The sequence below is a fragment of the Lampetra planeri genome, chromosome 21 (genome assembly GCF_965212315.1).
Source record: "Lampetra planeri chromosome 21, kcLamPlan1.2.h2, whole genome shotgun sequence".
NCBI lineage: Eukaryota > Metazoa > Chordata > Hyperoartia > Petromyzontiformes > Petromyzontidae > Lampetra > Lampetra planeri.
The window spans coordinates 522,837-539,582 of NC_136127.1; the positions used below are offsets into that span (position 1 = coordinate 522,837).

Here is a 16,746-nt window from a genome sequence, read left to right on the forward strand (position 1 = left end):
CCTTACCATATTAATAAAAAGTGTGCTGTACTTGGCCCTTACCCCCCCCCCCTTCTCCAACCATTATATAAACGGAGTGGTAGCTCCTGCAATCTCTCATTTACTTGATACAGCTGTCGTGGCTGTGACGGTTCCACCTGAAGACGGAAGCTTGTGTTGCCTCCGAAACGTCGTGATTTTTATTTTATTTTACTTTTATTAATTTTAATGTTTTACCTACGTGACTTTACCGAAAAAACCTAAGAATATGAATCCTTGCAGTCACGAAAGCTTCAAATCTAGAATTCTGCGCAAAGCCTGGCTCATCATCATCGACGAAATTACTATGCTACCGAAGAATGGACTTCGCTGCATCGACAAGCTCTTGTGCGAGGTGATGGGCAACGAGAAACCATTCGGCGGCAAAGTCTTCGTTGTAGGCGGTGACTTCCGACAGACTCTTCCCATTGTGCCGCGAGGAACGCGAACAGACATCGTTGAGTGCTGTATCAAGGCAAACTGGTTGTGGAAGTACTTCACGCAGCTCATGTTTACAACAAACATGCGCAGCGAGAGACAAAATGAGCACAACGAATGGCTGCTTAAAGTTGGAACAGGCAGCTTGCCCCCAATGCTGGGAATATTCGAAGAGGGCACAATTCAAATCCCGGAGCAGATGGTTGCAACGGGGGATTTAATCGAATCCATCTTTGGCAGCATTGGAGATATGTCTATAGACGACCTTTCGAAGCGAGTCATTGTCGCACCGACCAATGCACACACTCGAAATGAACTGCAAGATCATCGGACAGATGCCTGGCGAGCCCGCCATCTACTAGAGCGGCGATTCAGTCGTGAGCGAAGATCCCAGTGACACAATACATTTTCTTGTGAGTTTCTCAACGACCAGACGCCATCGGGAATGCCATCACACGTCCTGCTGCTGAAGAAGGGCGTCATCATCATGCTTCTGCGGAATCTCGACCCAAATAGATGACTTTGCAATGGCACGCGACTGATTGTTGAGAAATTTCATCAAGGCGCGGATCATCTCCGAGTGTAACCGAGGCGATTCGGTGTTGATTCCCAGAATCGACTTGGCCCCCACCGACACGACTTTGCCATTTGCTTTGCGACGACGACAATTTCCCATTATCCCTGCATACGCTATCACAATCAACAAGTCGCAGGGACAGACGTTCGATTACATTGGAATTGATCTGCAGACGGCAGTCTTCTCGCACAGCCATCTCTATGTCGCCCTATCTTGATGCCACAATCCCAAACAACTGAAAGTCCGCATCGAACCGAACCCCCAGCAAAGACATCTACTTAACAACGAAAGAAAATTCACATGAAATGTCGTTTTCAATGAAGTCTTCCACATGTAAAATTATATAAGCTTTTAATGAATAAATAAAATTCTCTAATTCAAAACATAATAAAATTCAGAGATGTTTAATTTCAAAACATCAAAACGGAGCATCGGGTGCTTGCGTGAATGCGTCTTCGTGTGCAAATTTTGTGACTTTCCTGGCCGAAGGCTGTAAATGGTTGAGGGGCGCCATAGGCACCCCCAAACAACCTAGTATTCTAATAAACGCACGCCCCCCAGTTAACACGCCAGCAGCTGCACGAACACGCGCGCACGGTTATATTTTAATATGTGCACGCTCCACAATTAATTCTACAGCGGCGGTGCAAACACGCACGTGCCGGCGGGTGGTTATATCCTACCCCGCGCCCGCACTAAAACTCACGCTCAGCGGCTGCGCGAACGCGCACGCTCCTGCTGGCGATTATATTCTAACATGCATACACACTGCGGTTCCGTGATTACTCTTCTGTGCACACCACCACTCACGCTAACGCGGTGCGCAGCAGTCCAACCGCGCCCACACCTGCAAGCGATTATATCAACGAGCACTCGTTTGCTCCTCTGCCCTCACTCGCCGCACGCCCGCCCACACAGCTACTCAACACACACATCACACTGCACCGATGCTCTGTGCTAACGTGTATTCACGGCGCAAAACCCTGCACTGCTAGGAGGGAATATTCTGCGAGCAGAGCCTAGCCTACTACTGCTATCCAAGTGCCCAAACACTCACACGCCCTATCACGTACCTCCATGCTGTACTCACGGCGTCGCGCGGATGCTGTGAGAGTCAGAGGGTGACGAAAAAACATTGTCTATTACTGCCTCGTAAGCAGCACTCGCTGGCATCCCACGGATGCTGCGAGCGGCTCGAGGAGGCAGGACGACCAAGCTGTTGAAGATAAATTATTAAGAAACGCTTTTCGCTCCCCTTTTTATCCCCTTGACTTTTGAAATCCATACTCTTTGGTTCTTTCGGTAGTCACGTAGGTGAAAATAAAATAAAATAAAAAATAACTAAATCACGACGTTTCGGAGGCAACACAAGCTTCCGTCATCAGGTGGAACCCCAGCAATTTTTTTTACTGTAGTGGGCAGAGAGAGCTGCATGTGACAAGCGATTATATTGGGTAAGAGCAAGGGAGGAGGGATGCAGGGGGGGGGGGGGCGTGTGGAGTCAGGGGCGGGGGTTAAGCTGTTGTCGTTACCCTAAAAATCGCTTGTCACATACAGCTCTCTCTGCCCACTACAGTAAAAAATAATTGCTGGGGTTGTTCCACCTTATGACGGAAGCTTGTGTTGCCTCCGAAACGTCGTGATTTAGTTATTTTAATTTTATTTTCACCTTCGTGACTTTACCGAAAGAACCAAAGAGTATGGATCCTTGCAGTCACGAAAACTTCAAATCTAGAATTTTGAAATCCAGTTACGTCATCCTGCGCCGCAATGCGATTTGTCCTGGGAGGATCGGCCAATCTCCTGGCACCGGGAAACCGCGGGACTTCCCACCTAGGGGCCCTTCGGATGAAAACCCGTTGTGCCAGGCGATCCCCTGCCGGGACACGACGTGTTTGTGCGCTGCGTGCGTGTGCTCAGGGTGGGGGCAGGGGAGAGTCGCGGCGCTTGCGGAGTTGCTCCGCGGCCATGGAGGTACACTATATATTTTGACTTAAGGGTTTATTTATTACTAATTTCTACTCATGCAAAAGCATAAAATGTCAATTCAACTCAGTTGTCAACATTCTTAAAATCTCCCAATTTTCTTGGTCTCAAACTGGAGTCTGTCGCTCTGCCCGACCTGAAGCACCAAGCCTATGACACTTTTCTGCTCATCAGCGGACGAAATGTAAAATGTAGCAGTGGCGGTATGGAACTTATTCATCCTGCAGCAGCTCACGTTCTCTGCAATTTCCCCTCTGCGTAAAAACCGCAGAAGGAATAGCAGCCGCTGTGAAGAGTGTTTGGTGTTGCAAGAAATGCCGATATGGCATACTGTCCCACTGACATTATTGGCGATTGCCTGTGTTATTAATGAGGGAGCTTAGCACATTCACACAAATCCAAAATGTCAAACAAAGATGAATTCGTCTTAAAACGTTTATTTTATTACCAATGTCAATTACAGTTTTGGAATATTAAAAAAATTTGATAACATCGTGACAAGTAGTAGTCTGAACTTCAGATTTATAACCGATTAATATTACAAAATATCCTTCGAACAGTCGTCGTATTAAATTGGTTTTAAATACGGTACTGATGGAATAAAACAATGTGACTGAAACCTGCCCAAGCACATGACACAACACAAATTAACTTTTCCGAGAGTTTAAATATCCACGAGTCAAGTTAGAAGTCATCCTAATGAGCATTATTAGTAAAAGTTTACCGTCTTTAAAACCCATTGTCGGCTCAAACTATCAAATGGGTTAACATATGGGTCACCATAACATCCAAGGGGCACAATACAAAACTTCCTGTGTAATAACATACAGAGTGCGGATTTAACAAAACACAGATGTACAGCATTGCAAAAGCTACCTGCCTTTTCCAGACCACCAACTCCAGAGAACTGACCGTGGCCATTTTGTCACTTAGACCAACAATGGGCACAGAGCAAACCAGTTGACAATGTTCATTGCAAACTCAAGTTCAGCCTCACTTGTGAATATTGGCAGTGGTGCACCAGTCGGGGACATAGAGAATGTTGCCACTCCTGCCAGCAATTTTACTTTTTGAAATCTATATTATTTACATTAGATTCCAAGAACACAGGATGAGATGTTACTATCCTTTGTGCAAGCACTTCCAAGAGTTCATGAACAGTGAGCCTGGTGAAATTTGGGGAGCGCATCTACAGTAGTGTACCTTTGGTTCCTAGGGTGTTTCGGCCTTTCACACTATACACCCTCCCCAAAGGCGGCCAGCGACAGGGTGATCAATCCTACACTTGCGTCCCATTCCCAATTAGTCATAGGAGTTGCCTTGTTGTTGATAGCCAACATCCCATGGGTTACGTTAATTAACATTAAAAAAATCTTAACTAATATGCTGTGATTTTTTTTCATGTAAATGTTTTAGCATTTTTGTAAATATTAAACTCACTATCTGGTGGGGCCTTCTCACATTGCCACCCCACATAGCCCATTTCTCTGGGCCGATGTTAACTACCTCGTCATGTTATACAGGCGGTCACGAGTTAGATCCAAACCCCGATGATGCCTGTATATTTGGAGTTGGCATGTCTCTCTCCCCGTGGTCGCGTGGATTTTTCTCTGGGTTCCTCCAGTTTTTTCCCTCTACATTTAGAATCAACATCATGAATTTAGAGTATTTGGCTGCTATACGATTCCACATGACAAGCCAATTTCTTGAGCTATAATTTGTGATAGCCAGGTCCCTTCTGAAAAAGAGTTACATAGCTCAGTGAGCCTTACCTGGTAAAAGAAAATATTTTTTTAGTTCAGTTTAATGTTGCACCAACTGTGCTACGATTTACTGATGGAAATTGTCCTCCATCCGACTGCGTTGGGTCGCTCGCCACACCTCACACACGACTGTACTGCAGACCTGGACAGTTCTCCCGCCCCTACGTCCACACGGTCACAGAAGAGCGCCTCCACTGCCACACCACTTCTGATAGCGATGCAGCAAAGCAGGCCCGCAGGAGGCTGGAGTGCTTATGACACACAAAGTGCTTGAGACAAAGCACAACACCTTGCCGAGCTTGTAAGGGGATCACAGACCATCGCGAGAACTGTGGTCATCCTCACGCAGTGACTTTGGGCTACCCACCGAATGAAGATGATCATGGCATCGCATGCTTTAAACTATGCCTTTGCAACTGTCTGGAATACTCTCCATTTGACATTACAAGTTCACTGGGACTGTTCACTTTTAAATTTATAATTGAAAACTCGTGTGTTTAGGACTGCTTTTTACGTATCGTCTGTTGTCCCTCCCCAAAACCTGATTAGCGCGGTTAGCTATGTACGGTACGAAAGAAGTGCATCACTCAGGTATTTTGAGCTGGTGGTCTGCATAAAGGCTGAGAGCATGTGTACATGCAAGGCTGCACACCTCTGTGTTAAATCTGTTTCCAGCCGGCATTAATATTTGCATTGCGATATTTTCTCGTCATTTACATGAGCATTGTTGACCAATATAGTTGAACACCTCGGCTTACAGGCCTCACAGACAGACATTGGGCAGCCCCACACTATTGGAGACATGGGCTTACGAGAGCTCGCTTGCATGTTATATCAAGCTGCAGACTGCCAGATGAGCCCAGTCATTACATCGTAAAATCTCTCCAAGTTGGACTCCAGTAAGCCACAATGGACAAACTCAGACTGAAACTTTGTTCGTACCCTATTCCAGTTGTTGCTGCTGCTACATGGTAATATTTGGCATTTTGCAGTTGGCGAAAGGAATCAGCAGTCCACACGGTGCAGTTCATTGCAGTAACCAGGCGTCTACGGTGTAACCAGGTCCCCATCGAACATGAGTGTTTATTACCCATTTTATTTTACCTGTGCCAAAATAAAAACCTAAACGAAGTAAATTGAGTTTGTATTAAAATAAATATTTAACAAACATTTCATTTGATTCATAAAATGAATGCTAAAAATGGAGAGCACTGCGGAGCCCGCAGTGGAGCAAGACAGTCGGTGGGGCCCGGTCCCCGCAGTTTCCCACGCACCACCCCCGGCGGCTCGCGCAAGATTTTCACTTTCCAAATCGGTGTTTAAAGCCAGTCGGGGGAATATACTCAGCCTTCCACCTCATCACGGTGAGGATACGCTTCTCTGAATAAACTGGAGTGATTTTATTTATGCAATTGTAAATATTTTATTATTCTGTTTAAATTCCTTGGTGTTAATTATACGTGAATGGAGCAAGTTCCTTAGTTCATTATTCTCAGCATCAGATACCTCCCCCAAAACACAGATAGGCTCCCCCAATGACTCCGATTACACATTTTGTATTTTCTGCTCCAATAATTTATGTATGCAGCTACTTTCAAGTGCTAAACTGCAGTTCCCTTGCAATTATAACCATATTATTACTACTACTCTTGTTTACCTAGGAAAAGCCGGAGTCTCAATACTTTTAAGGAAGGTCCTGCCATGTTTTCGCAGAAGAGGGCAATGTTGCTGTGTGTGATTCCAGTTGAGTAACTTACAGGTAATATTTCAGCACTGGGATGTTTGGACAACACTGCTTACATTGCATAATTTTTTTTTTTGCTATCGGAAGAAAGTGGGAAACTCAAGAGAAAAATCCACGCAGTATAGGTGGAGAATAAATAAACTCCATATAACGTGGTGCCCAAGTCGGGAATGGAACCGAGGCTCTTCTTGGTTTGAGGCATGGGTATCACCACTGCGCCACCCTGCCGTGTTGTCTGGGCTTTCTCGGCAGCCTGTGGTTGTGTCCATGAAATGCTGATGAGTTGTTCGGAGAGGATACGACATAATGCCATCATGCAAGGCCTTTCGTACAATGGAAAAAGCTTATTTTAAAAATCTCCAAGCATTAGGCAATTTCAAATCTTAACGTCTTACATTTTCACATTGCCAAGTCGCTGTACACAGTGGCAATCACCACGTGGAAGTTCCACGATGCTTCGCGTAAGTGACGTCGAAAAATGTAATCTAAAATTAAAAGATAAAAAAATGTAACTTTAAAATGTACAAAAAAATTACAAATCGCAGGATATACCTGTAGCAAGTTTTCTTCAGAAGTCCGTTACAACAAGCCTCGACTTGCCAGTGTGCCAATTGCAGGCTCCCTCAGCCTGTGCACACCTGCTCAGGGGATAACGATCGGCTTTAATCTTTAATGTGATATTTATCAAGCCTGCAAAGATCTGCAGGTTACCTGGAATAGATTCCAACATTTCGTTCGTTTCTCAGTCCGCATGTCTTAGTGAGGGTCCCAGAGGCAGCAAATTGAGGGCAGTCCAGACCTCCCTTTCCCTGGCGAGAAACTCTAGCTCTTCCTGGGGAATTCCCAGATGTTCCCAGGCCAGCTGAGCAACCTCGTCCCGCCAGCTGGGCCCGACCAGGTTACGTGGGTCACCCGGCCAAGAGGCGAACACAACCCCCAGGCCTGGCTCCAGGGGTGTGTCCCGGTATCCCTTGTCCGGGTGAGGTTCTCTTATTTTGGTATTTTTTTACCATTCATTATTTAATGACAATTTGGGGGAAGTCACAAATCATACACACACATTTCTGGGGGAAATCACAAATCATACACATTTCTGTAGGTGTGAATGGCTGATATACTACATGACTTAAGGAAAGCATTTAAAATCTAAGAATGAAACAATTCGGGCAAAACACATTCACATACATTTCACTCTACCAGACAAACAACACTGTTGCAATGGACTTCTGATATTAGCCAGCAAGCTGTTGGAATGATTGTCTGAACAATGGCACACTTTGCACATCCTGCATCATATGCCCAACCAAATGTAGAGTTCTCACGTAACATTTAGTAGCAGACAATACATCCATTATAGGAGAATGCCCAAAAGCCCCTTTCTCGGCAAGGTAGTCTCCCGGAAAATACATTACATTACTTTTAGTTCTGGTTGCAGGATCCCTGCAGTGAGGAGCTGGGTATCTCATTCATGTGGCTGCCAAACCCCTGGGCCATGCCGAATGCCTCGGGCATCATGGAGCCGTGCATCGCGTGCTCGTGTCGACCGTACTCCAGACCCATGTCCCGCCTGTCGAACACGGCGCTCATCGGCTCCGACTCCTGCATGGCCGCTGCCGCTGCGGGCATCTCCACAGCGCCGTCGGCGCTCTTCTGCAGCGTGGGAGGCGACGCTCGCTCCGCCCTCTCTCCATCCTCTGCCGTGGCTCCGCGCCCGTGGCTCCGGTAATGCTGGGCAAGCGTGCCGATATGTGAGAAACCTATGCCGCACTCCTCACAGATGAACAGCTTCTCGCCGCTGTGCGTCTTCTGGTGCCGTCGGAGGTGGTGCTTCAGCTTGAAGGTCATCCCGCACTCGGTGCAGGCGAAGGGCTTCTCGCCGGTGTGCATGCGACGGTGGCGCGCCAGGCAGAAGGACTGTGAGAAACGCTTGCCGCACTCCTCGCACGCGAACGGCCGTTCGCCCGTGTGCTTGCGAACGTGGACCATCAGGTGGGAGCGCTGAGAGAACTCCTTCCCGCAGTCCTGGCAGCGGAATGCTTCCTTCCCATCCACGGCCGACAGCTTGCGGGAAAGCCCTTTGCGGGCGTTCTTCCGCCGCGCAGGTTTTGCCGGCGGCCCAGGGCGATCGTCCTTGCGCAGGAACGGTAACGGCTCTTGGTCCGCCCGGCCAAAGCAGAGCTCCTCCGGTGTGCCCCCAGCCACCCCGCCTGGCAGGTCGTCATGATCTGAAAGGCCACCAAGGTTGCTGTTATACAGGATGTTGCTTCGGGCAAATTTTCACACATGCCATGGTGTAGCTGCGCTTTTAATCATAGCCAGCGCAACAATTCACACGTCACAAACACTATGGGCACACAGTGTAAGCAGGCTGACCACATGCGCTCACCCGCTATCAGCACCGAATCAGTGTACAGCATTTTTATGTTTTATTTTAGGAAAGTGTCTTTCGTGAGGCGGGGGTGATTCTCGTTCATACATATCAATATAAACACACAAGCAAAGGTGCAAAGGGGCAAGGGGAGCTGAGTTGAGTGGCTTGCAGGAGGGAGAGGTGAAGACATTCTGCCTCATCAAGACTCACAAGGGCTTCTATATTAAGCGCCGTCACGATGACAAATGCCAGGCTGACATTCCGCCTTAAAAAGTGACCGTGGAGCTTTCTATGATGGGTTTCCACCGGTGAGGATCACAAGAGAAAACAAATCCAAACCGAAGCTTCGTGCCGAACCAGTTAAGTGTTTCAGTGCAGAACTCCATGACAAGACACAAGACAGCGCTTTAGTTCGGCTGCTTAATGGGACTCGAAAAATTTGACATCATTTAAAAAAGTTTTGATATTAAAACACCAGAAAAATTGCATGGTAATCATTCCTTGCTTGTTTGTAAACTTTAACTTTTAAGTCAGTCCTGTTCGTGGTATTTCCAACAATTAATAAGCTAGCATATTGATATATGATCAGCATATGAACATATACTTTTCGTGAACATAAATGAGCAGAAGCGCCAAATAGTTTGATCCATATGCAGCAAGGTTCCATGGTTTAAGCTCACACGGGCAGCCATGGATTAACACCGACAGCATCCGCCACCACATCCATCGCCACAAAGACCCCCCATGTAGCCTTAACAGACTGTTGGGGCAAGTGCTGTTAGCGAGCACCTATGAAAGATGGCATGGGGGATGGGTGGCCAGCACCACGCCTGGATACGTTTGTTTCTCCAGTGTCGATGTTTACACACTGCACCAGGTACTCATTTGAAGCTGAGTGAACCTCGGGGAGGCCCAGGAGCAGTTCAGATGATCTGTCACTGGTGTTGGCTGTAAGCGGGAATCGAACTCGGGTCACCCAATTCGTAGTGCAGCGTCCTCACCGCTACTACACGACCGCTCCCCCCACGTCACGCTGGCAGGAGGGACATGCAATCACTTAGATTTGCCTAATCCAACTGCAGTTCAATATCAACAATTATTTTCAAATATTTATAAAGTTCCATCATCTCTAATATGATTTATAAACGATGAAACTACTTGAGATAAATATCTTTTTCATGAGCTGTCAAGGGCCATTGCCCAAATCATCCCCTATTAAGAGATTTTTCCATGTAAGCCCACACAGTGTGACATGTGTTGAGTTTTTAGAGATAGAAGGGGTGGCTCAAACGGTCTCACCAAATGTTTATCTTTCATAAACAAAATGCACACCTAAGTTATTGTATTGTCAATGTATCTCAAACCACAAGTGATTTGCTGCCTGTCAGCTACAACGTATGCTCAACACCCTGGACGCCCTTGCAAACGAGATCTTCCATTGCAAGGGATTTCCCAGGTAAAATATTTTAATAAAAAAATAACCGGGTAAAAAAATAGGGGCAGAGTGATTGCAGCAAAACGTTCCAGTGTCCTGTGCCCTCTCTGAGGAAGAGCTGTGACTCGCTCTGGGAAAAGCAGCCACAAAGGTCAACAGTGACACTCTGCTGTGTTTATCTATGCAGTCAGAAACCACGGGACGTATATCGCGGTACCCAAGCTTTAACATGCACACAGGTCTGCATGCCCATACACTGACAAAATACAGCATCGACCATCTTTCATAAAAGCACATAATACTTTTGATGAGTGATAGCTTTATTCCAAAACATTGTGCCACTGTACAGTTGAACTCCAATTTTCCATCAACTAATTGTTGCCATGTGGATTATTTACAGGTCAAACAATTCTGCATTTTCTTTGCTAATTAAAATCAATCACATAAATCTAATGCTAACATACATCGCAAGGAACACTTCCACGTGTCTCAGAGCCCTGATGTGGCCTCAAACTATCACTAATACAATCAGCGTTCAATTAAACTCACTGCCAATGCATTGAATTTACATCCCAGAGACGAAACATACTGCAAAAACGTGGAATTTACAAAATGTCAACTTATTCTTAATGCACATTTTACAATCAGCACTAATGAGAAAAATCATTGTAGAAATGAAATGCATAATCTTGGCAAGAGCTACATTTGCAATTGGCATTATCATAGGAAATTAATTGACCTTGCCAGAATCAAGGTACCCTGTTCACCATCCTGGACGTTTCTTTACACAGCCTGAGGAATTTGAGATTATTAAAATAAGTAGTTTTGCAGATACTATAATTTCAAACTAAACTTAGTACTTAATTAAGCACGTTGTTATTAGTTTGATATTCACACTAACATAAGATGCACGCATTTAAAATTGTATTCTTCTATCACCAAGTTCGAGTTAAACACAATCCACTCAAAATTTTGACTTAAAACTTTCGTGACTGCAGGAATTCATATTCTTGGTTCTTTCGATAAAAAGCAATTAAAAAAATTAAATAAAAAAATTAAATAAAAATAACAATCCACTCTCTAACGTGAAACGCAGCGTGACATAAAATGACGCGATCTCTACAGAAGATACAATGTCACGTGACACCGAGATGTCAATTTAAGCATATCTAAGGTATGATGTTTCAATGCTAGAAGCTGAAGTTGAACATCTCATTTCGGCTGGTGTAAAATCAACAGTCAATTGCAGAGGATAACTCCGCACTGAAATGAGCGTACTTTGATCTTGATGTGATTCAATTATCGAAGCACAGCAGCTGAGACTGAGAACAAATGACAAACCATCAGCAAAGTGGCAGATGCTGGTGACGACCATCGCTATTTAAATTCAAGGCTCCCCTGCCTGAGTGACGTGACAGGTCGTTTTTACGGCATCCATCTACGAGGGCCGGTGCTCGAGCCCTCAGCAATCGGTCTCATCGACTCCACCAGCCGGAGACAGTAGCCCAAATCTTCTTGGTTCTTTCGGTAAAGTCACATAGAAGGGAAATAATAAAATCAAAATAAAACCTAATAAAATAATTCTCACGACGTTTCGGCTACAACGCAAGCAGCCGTCCTCAGGTGAAGAACAGGTCTATCGGGAAGACAGCGTCTGAATGAAACACCCCAGGCTTGGAGCGTATATTTAAGCTGGGTTGGAGGGGGAAGAGCGCCTTGACAAAAAAAAAATTGCATATCAAGAGGAATTTAGCATATTTATGGGAAATGCAGATATGCGATTAGTCACTACTTGTGAAATGCGTAGGAGGTGGGCGGGGGGTTTCAAAGTCATATTATGCCCGTGCATTATGCAAGATTAGCAGCATCAAAGGGAGGGGATAGGGGTAGCATTAATAAAGGGAAGGAATGTTAATAGTATGTAGCTGCAGTAACTAAACCACCACGTAAAAAACTAAAGTATAAACTACATAGTATCATCAGTATACTAAATATACTCTCCAATAAGCTGAGCTACTAACAGTAAGTAATCCATTACAATTCTATGTCGCAAAAAATATAATATGCTTCCATCTAAACTTTTTTCTCTTACATCACACGGGTCTACCCCGTACTATATACAGCCATAGACAAACCCAACATTAAATTATAAACTGTATTACTATACACCACCCTATACCTTCGACTATACAATGTAATATTACACTATGTATTATCCCACCCTACTGTATACCACACTGCTGTATATTCACTATACAATTACGATACTATATATTACCTTATACATTGTATTAAACATTACAATTTTATACTATTTATTATTATACAATCTGCTATACACTATACCATTGACCGTCGCGTGAAAGATACTAAGAGGAAGCAACGAAATATGTCAATGGGAGAGTGGTGGTAGGAGACTTGCAGCGGAGCAAAGAATCCATTCTCTGCAGACAATACAAGATATATAGTCAATGCCAGTTAGTGGACTGCAGTCTGAAAGTCACCGTAAACGCGAACACAATCAGTTAAGATCCGAAATGGTTTATTACGTCCTTCCAATGATTGCTGAGCCAGAATCCATCTTATCGGTTGAAATTGTCTCTGTGTTTGTATATGTGGATCGCCTCATGAACGAATCTCTCATGGTAGCCAGATGGCTTGCAGATAACCTCTGTCTTGGAGAAGTCAATGTCATGTGAGCCCACTGAATTGTAACAGTGATCTGCCACGGCTGAGGTGTTTGTCCTACCGTGTTTCAGGTCTGCTTTATGTTCACGGATGTGGTCCGAGACATGTCGTTTGGTTTCTCCAATGCAACTGTTACCACAGAGGCAACTTAGTTTGTAGACGCCAGGGTACTGTATGTCTGTAACCACATCTTTTACAGACGGGACCAGATCACGGATTTTATGTACTGTGTTGAATCGGACCTGGATCATGTGTTTAATCAGGATTTTGGAGATCTTTTTTGTGACCCCAGCAATGTAGGGTAAGGTGATGGTTTTGAAAGGCTCCTCAACAGGATCCTTCTTGATGGTTGGAGTGATGGCTTTGCGGATTGTGTAGTTGAAGTAACCATTAGCCTTAAGAGCTTGGCATACGAGTTTGAGATCACTGGCAATGTGTTCCTGGTCGGAGATGCATTGGGCTCTATAGTATAGAGCAGGGGTCTGCAACCTTTAAGACATAAAGAGCCACTTGGACCCGTTTCCGAAGGAAAAAACAAACTGGGAGCCGCAAAACCATTGCAACTATTAAAACAAATATAACACTGCATATATTGTTTCTTACCTTATTGCTATATACAGGATCGTGCAGTCAGCTGTCAATCTGAATAAAAAAAGGACTTTTTCACTTAACAATGTAAAATATATTTTTGCAAATTAATAGCTAAATTACCTGGTTAATGGGATTTTTGCTCCTGAACCTCAGTGCACAGTGTCTGCACATCAGGGCTGTAAGACGTCACCTTCATTTTCACACAGGCTTGCAAGCTGTCATCTGTGAGGCGTGATCGATGTTTGTTTTTAATATAGTTCATGTTGGAGAAGACCTGCTCACATACATATGTGGAGCCGAAGATCGACAGGACTCCAAATGCATACTTTTTCATGTTTATATAAGTGTTGGGGATGGCATTCCATGTTTCGAATACAAGTTTGTCCTGTTTGGGAAGGTTTTCAATATCACTCCATTTATGATTCTGAGCCAGAATGGCCTTCTGACGGGCAACATCCTCAAGAGTAGCGGTCAAGCATTTGAACTTGGACACCCATATATCTTTGTCGGCTATATCAGCCAGTTCCATCTCAAGATCAGGTTGACTTACACCTGCAAATGCAGTCATATTCAATAGGGATGGATCGATCGCCAGGGGAGTGACAGGGAAGGATAATGTCGTTTTTTCCTCTCTGAACTCACAGAATCGTTTCCCAAACGAACTTTGCATTGTGGTGATTGCAGACTTGAAATATTCCAAATTTATCGTATCATGACTTTGTTTGAACTCTCTCAAAGAGGGAAAGTGAGACAGTGTACCTCTCTGTAAATCTTTGACAAACACTGTCAACTTGCGCTCGAATGCCAAAACCTCCTCCAGCATGTGCAGGGCTGTGCCTCCTTTCCCCTGAAGGGTTGTATTTAGCGTGTTTAGATGTGCTGTCATGTCTACCATAAAATGTAATTTTTCCAGCCACTCTGGCTGTTCCAGCTCAGCAAAGGTGAGCTCTTTGCTGCCCAGGAAGGTTTTTACTTCTTCCAAACATGTGACAAAGCAACGGCAACGTTATTGCCTGTCACCGGGCGGGCAGTGTGGAGCTGAGCGGCGACCTGTCAGCAGCGGCAACGCCAGAGCAGGTGTCACAGTGCGCCTCCTCCCCTCGCTAGCATCCGCCCCGGAGCCGCGGTCAAGGTTCAAAAGAGCCGCATGCGGCTCCGGAGCCGCAGGTTGCCGACCCCTGGTATAGAGTATTGATGAGGGAATTCTTCTGGGATGGATGGTGGTGGGAATCCGGTTTTAGGTAAGCATCCGTATGGGTGGCTTTCCTGTAGACAGAGTGACTCATTGAACCATCAGGTCTCCTTTTAATTAGGACATCCAAAAAGGAAAGCTTGCCATCTTTTTCGACTTCCATGGTGAATCTGATGGCTGGGTGTATGGAATTGATGTGGTCGAGGAATTGGTCTACAGCAGGCCGGCCATGTGGCCAGATGACAAAAGTGTCATCGACGTACCTCTTCCATAAGGTCGGGCGTAGAGTGGCAGTCTGGATGGCGTCAGTCTCAAATTTCTCCATGAAGACGTTGACTACAACCGAAGATAGGGGGGAACCCATTGGGGTGCCCTCAGTTTGTTTGTAGAAAGTTCCATTCCAGGTGAAGTATGTATTGGTTAAGCAGTGTCTCACCAGGGGGGGTACCCCAGTATTCAGTCCTTGATGAACCAAGTCTTCAATGATTGCGATGGTGTCAGGTACAGGAACTTTGGTGAATAAGGAAACCACATAAAAACTGACAAGCAGGTCGTCTGGGGACAGGGAAATTCCCTTGATTGTCGATACCAGGTCAGTAGAGTTTAGTACCGCAGAGGTGGTTTTTCCAGTGAAAGGCCGCAGGATTTCAGACAAAAACGAGCCAGTTTGTAGGTGGGGGAGTTTATAGTAGAGACAAGAGGTGTATCTTCTTTATGTATCTTTGGCAAGCCATATAACCTTGGTGGCCTGGCTGCAGAAGGTTTCAACGAGAACTGTTTGGTTTGATCAATTAATGCGGTTGAATCAGAAATGATTTTGTTGGTTTTAATGACGAGGCTGTTGGTGGGGTCTCTTTTTATTTTTGTATAACTGCCATCGTTGAGTAGTTCTTGAATTTTGTTGTTGTATTCTATTTTGTCCATGATGCCAGTGGCATTGCCTTTGTCGGCTGAGAGGATGACAATGTCATCCCTCTTTTTTAATTGAGCTAATTCAAAACGCTCATCTTTGCTGATGTTGCTAGCTGGAATCTTAGCGTTTTTGAGGGTTGCAGCGATTTCAAAACTTGCTACGTCTGCAGCGATGTGACCCAGGCCCTTGAGATCCACATCTACTCGGGCAATGATATCATTAACTGATATGTGTCTAGGTGTGACTGCAAAGTTTAGTCCTTTAGCTAAAACGGATTTCAGACCATAAGAAATAGAACTGTTACTGCGATTAATTACGACTTTGTTAACGTCTAGCTTTTCAGCTTGTATTCTCCGCAGGGAATGGATTCTTTGCTCTGCTGCAAGTCTCCTATCACCACTCTCCCATTGACATATTTTGTTGCTTCCTCTTAGTATCTTTCACAATGGTATAGTGTATAGCAGATTGTATAATAATAAATAATATAAAATTGTAATGTTTAATACAATGTATAAGGTAATGTATAGTATCGTAATTGCATAGTAAATATACAGCAGTGTGGTATACAGTAGGGTGGGTAAAATAATACATAGTGTAATATTACAATGTATAGTCGAAGGTATAGGGTGGTGTATAGTAATACAGTTTATAATTTAATGTTGGGTTTGTCTATGGCTGTATATAGTACGGGGTAGACCCGTGTGATGTAAGAGAAAAAAGTTTAGCTGGAAGCATATTATATTTTTTGCGACATAGAATTGTAATGGATTACTTACTGTTAGTAGCTCAGCTTATTGGAGAATATATTTAGTATACTGATGATACTATGTAGTTTATACTTTAGTTTTTTACGTGGTGGTTTAGTTACTGCAGCTACATACTATTAACATTCCTTCCCTTTATTAATGCTACCCCTATCCCCTCCCTTTGATGCTGCTAATCCTGCATAATGCACGGGCATAATATGACTTTGAAACCCCCCGCCCACCTCCTACGCATTTCACAAGTAGTGACTAATCCCATATCTGCA

General features: G+C 44.6%; 1 protein-coding gene across 1 annotated transcript in view; it reads right to left on the reverse strand.

Annotated features, from left to right (window-relative positions):
- Positions 1-3,440: 3,440 nt before the first annotated feature.
- The window catches only part of LOC144724776 (uncharacterized), a 43,570-nt gene continuing 30,264 nt past the window's right edge, over positions 3,441-16,746 (reverse strand). Inside the window, exon 6 of the mRNA XM_078604162.1 lies at positions 3,441-8,789. Coding sequence (XP_078460288.1) covers positions 7,946-8,789 — 844 coding nt within the window. The 3' untranslated portion in view covers positions 3,441-7,945. The remainder of the gene's footprint in view (positions 8,790-16,746) is intronic.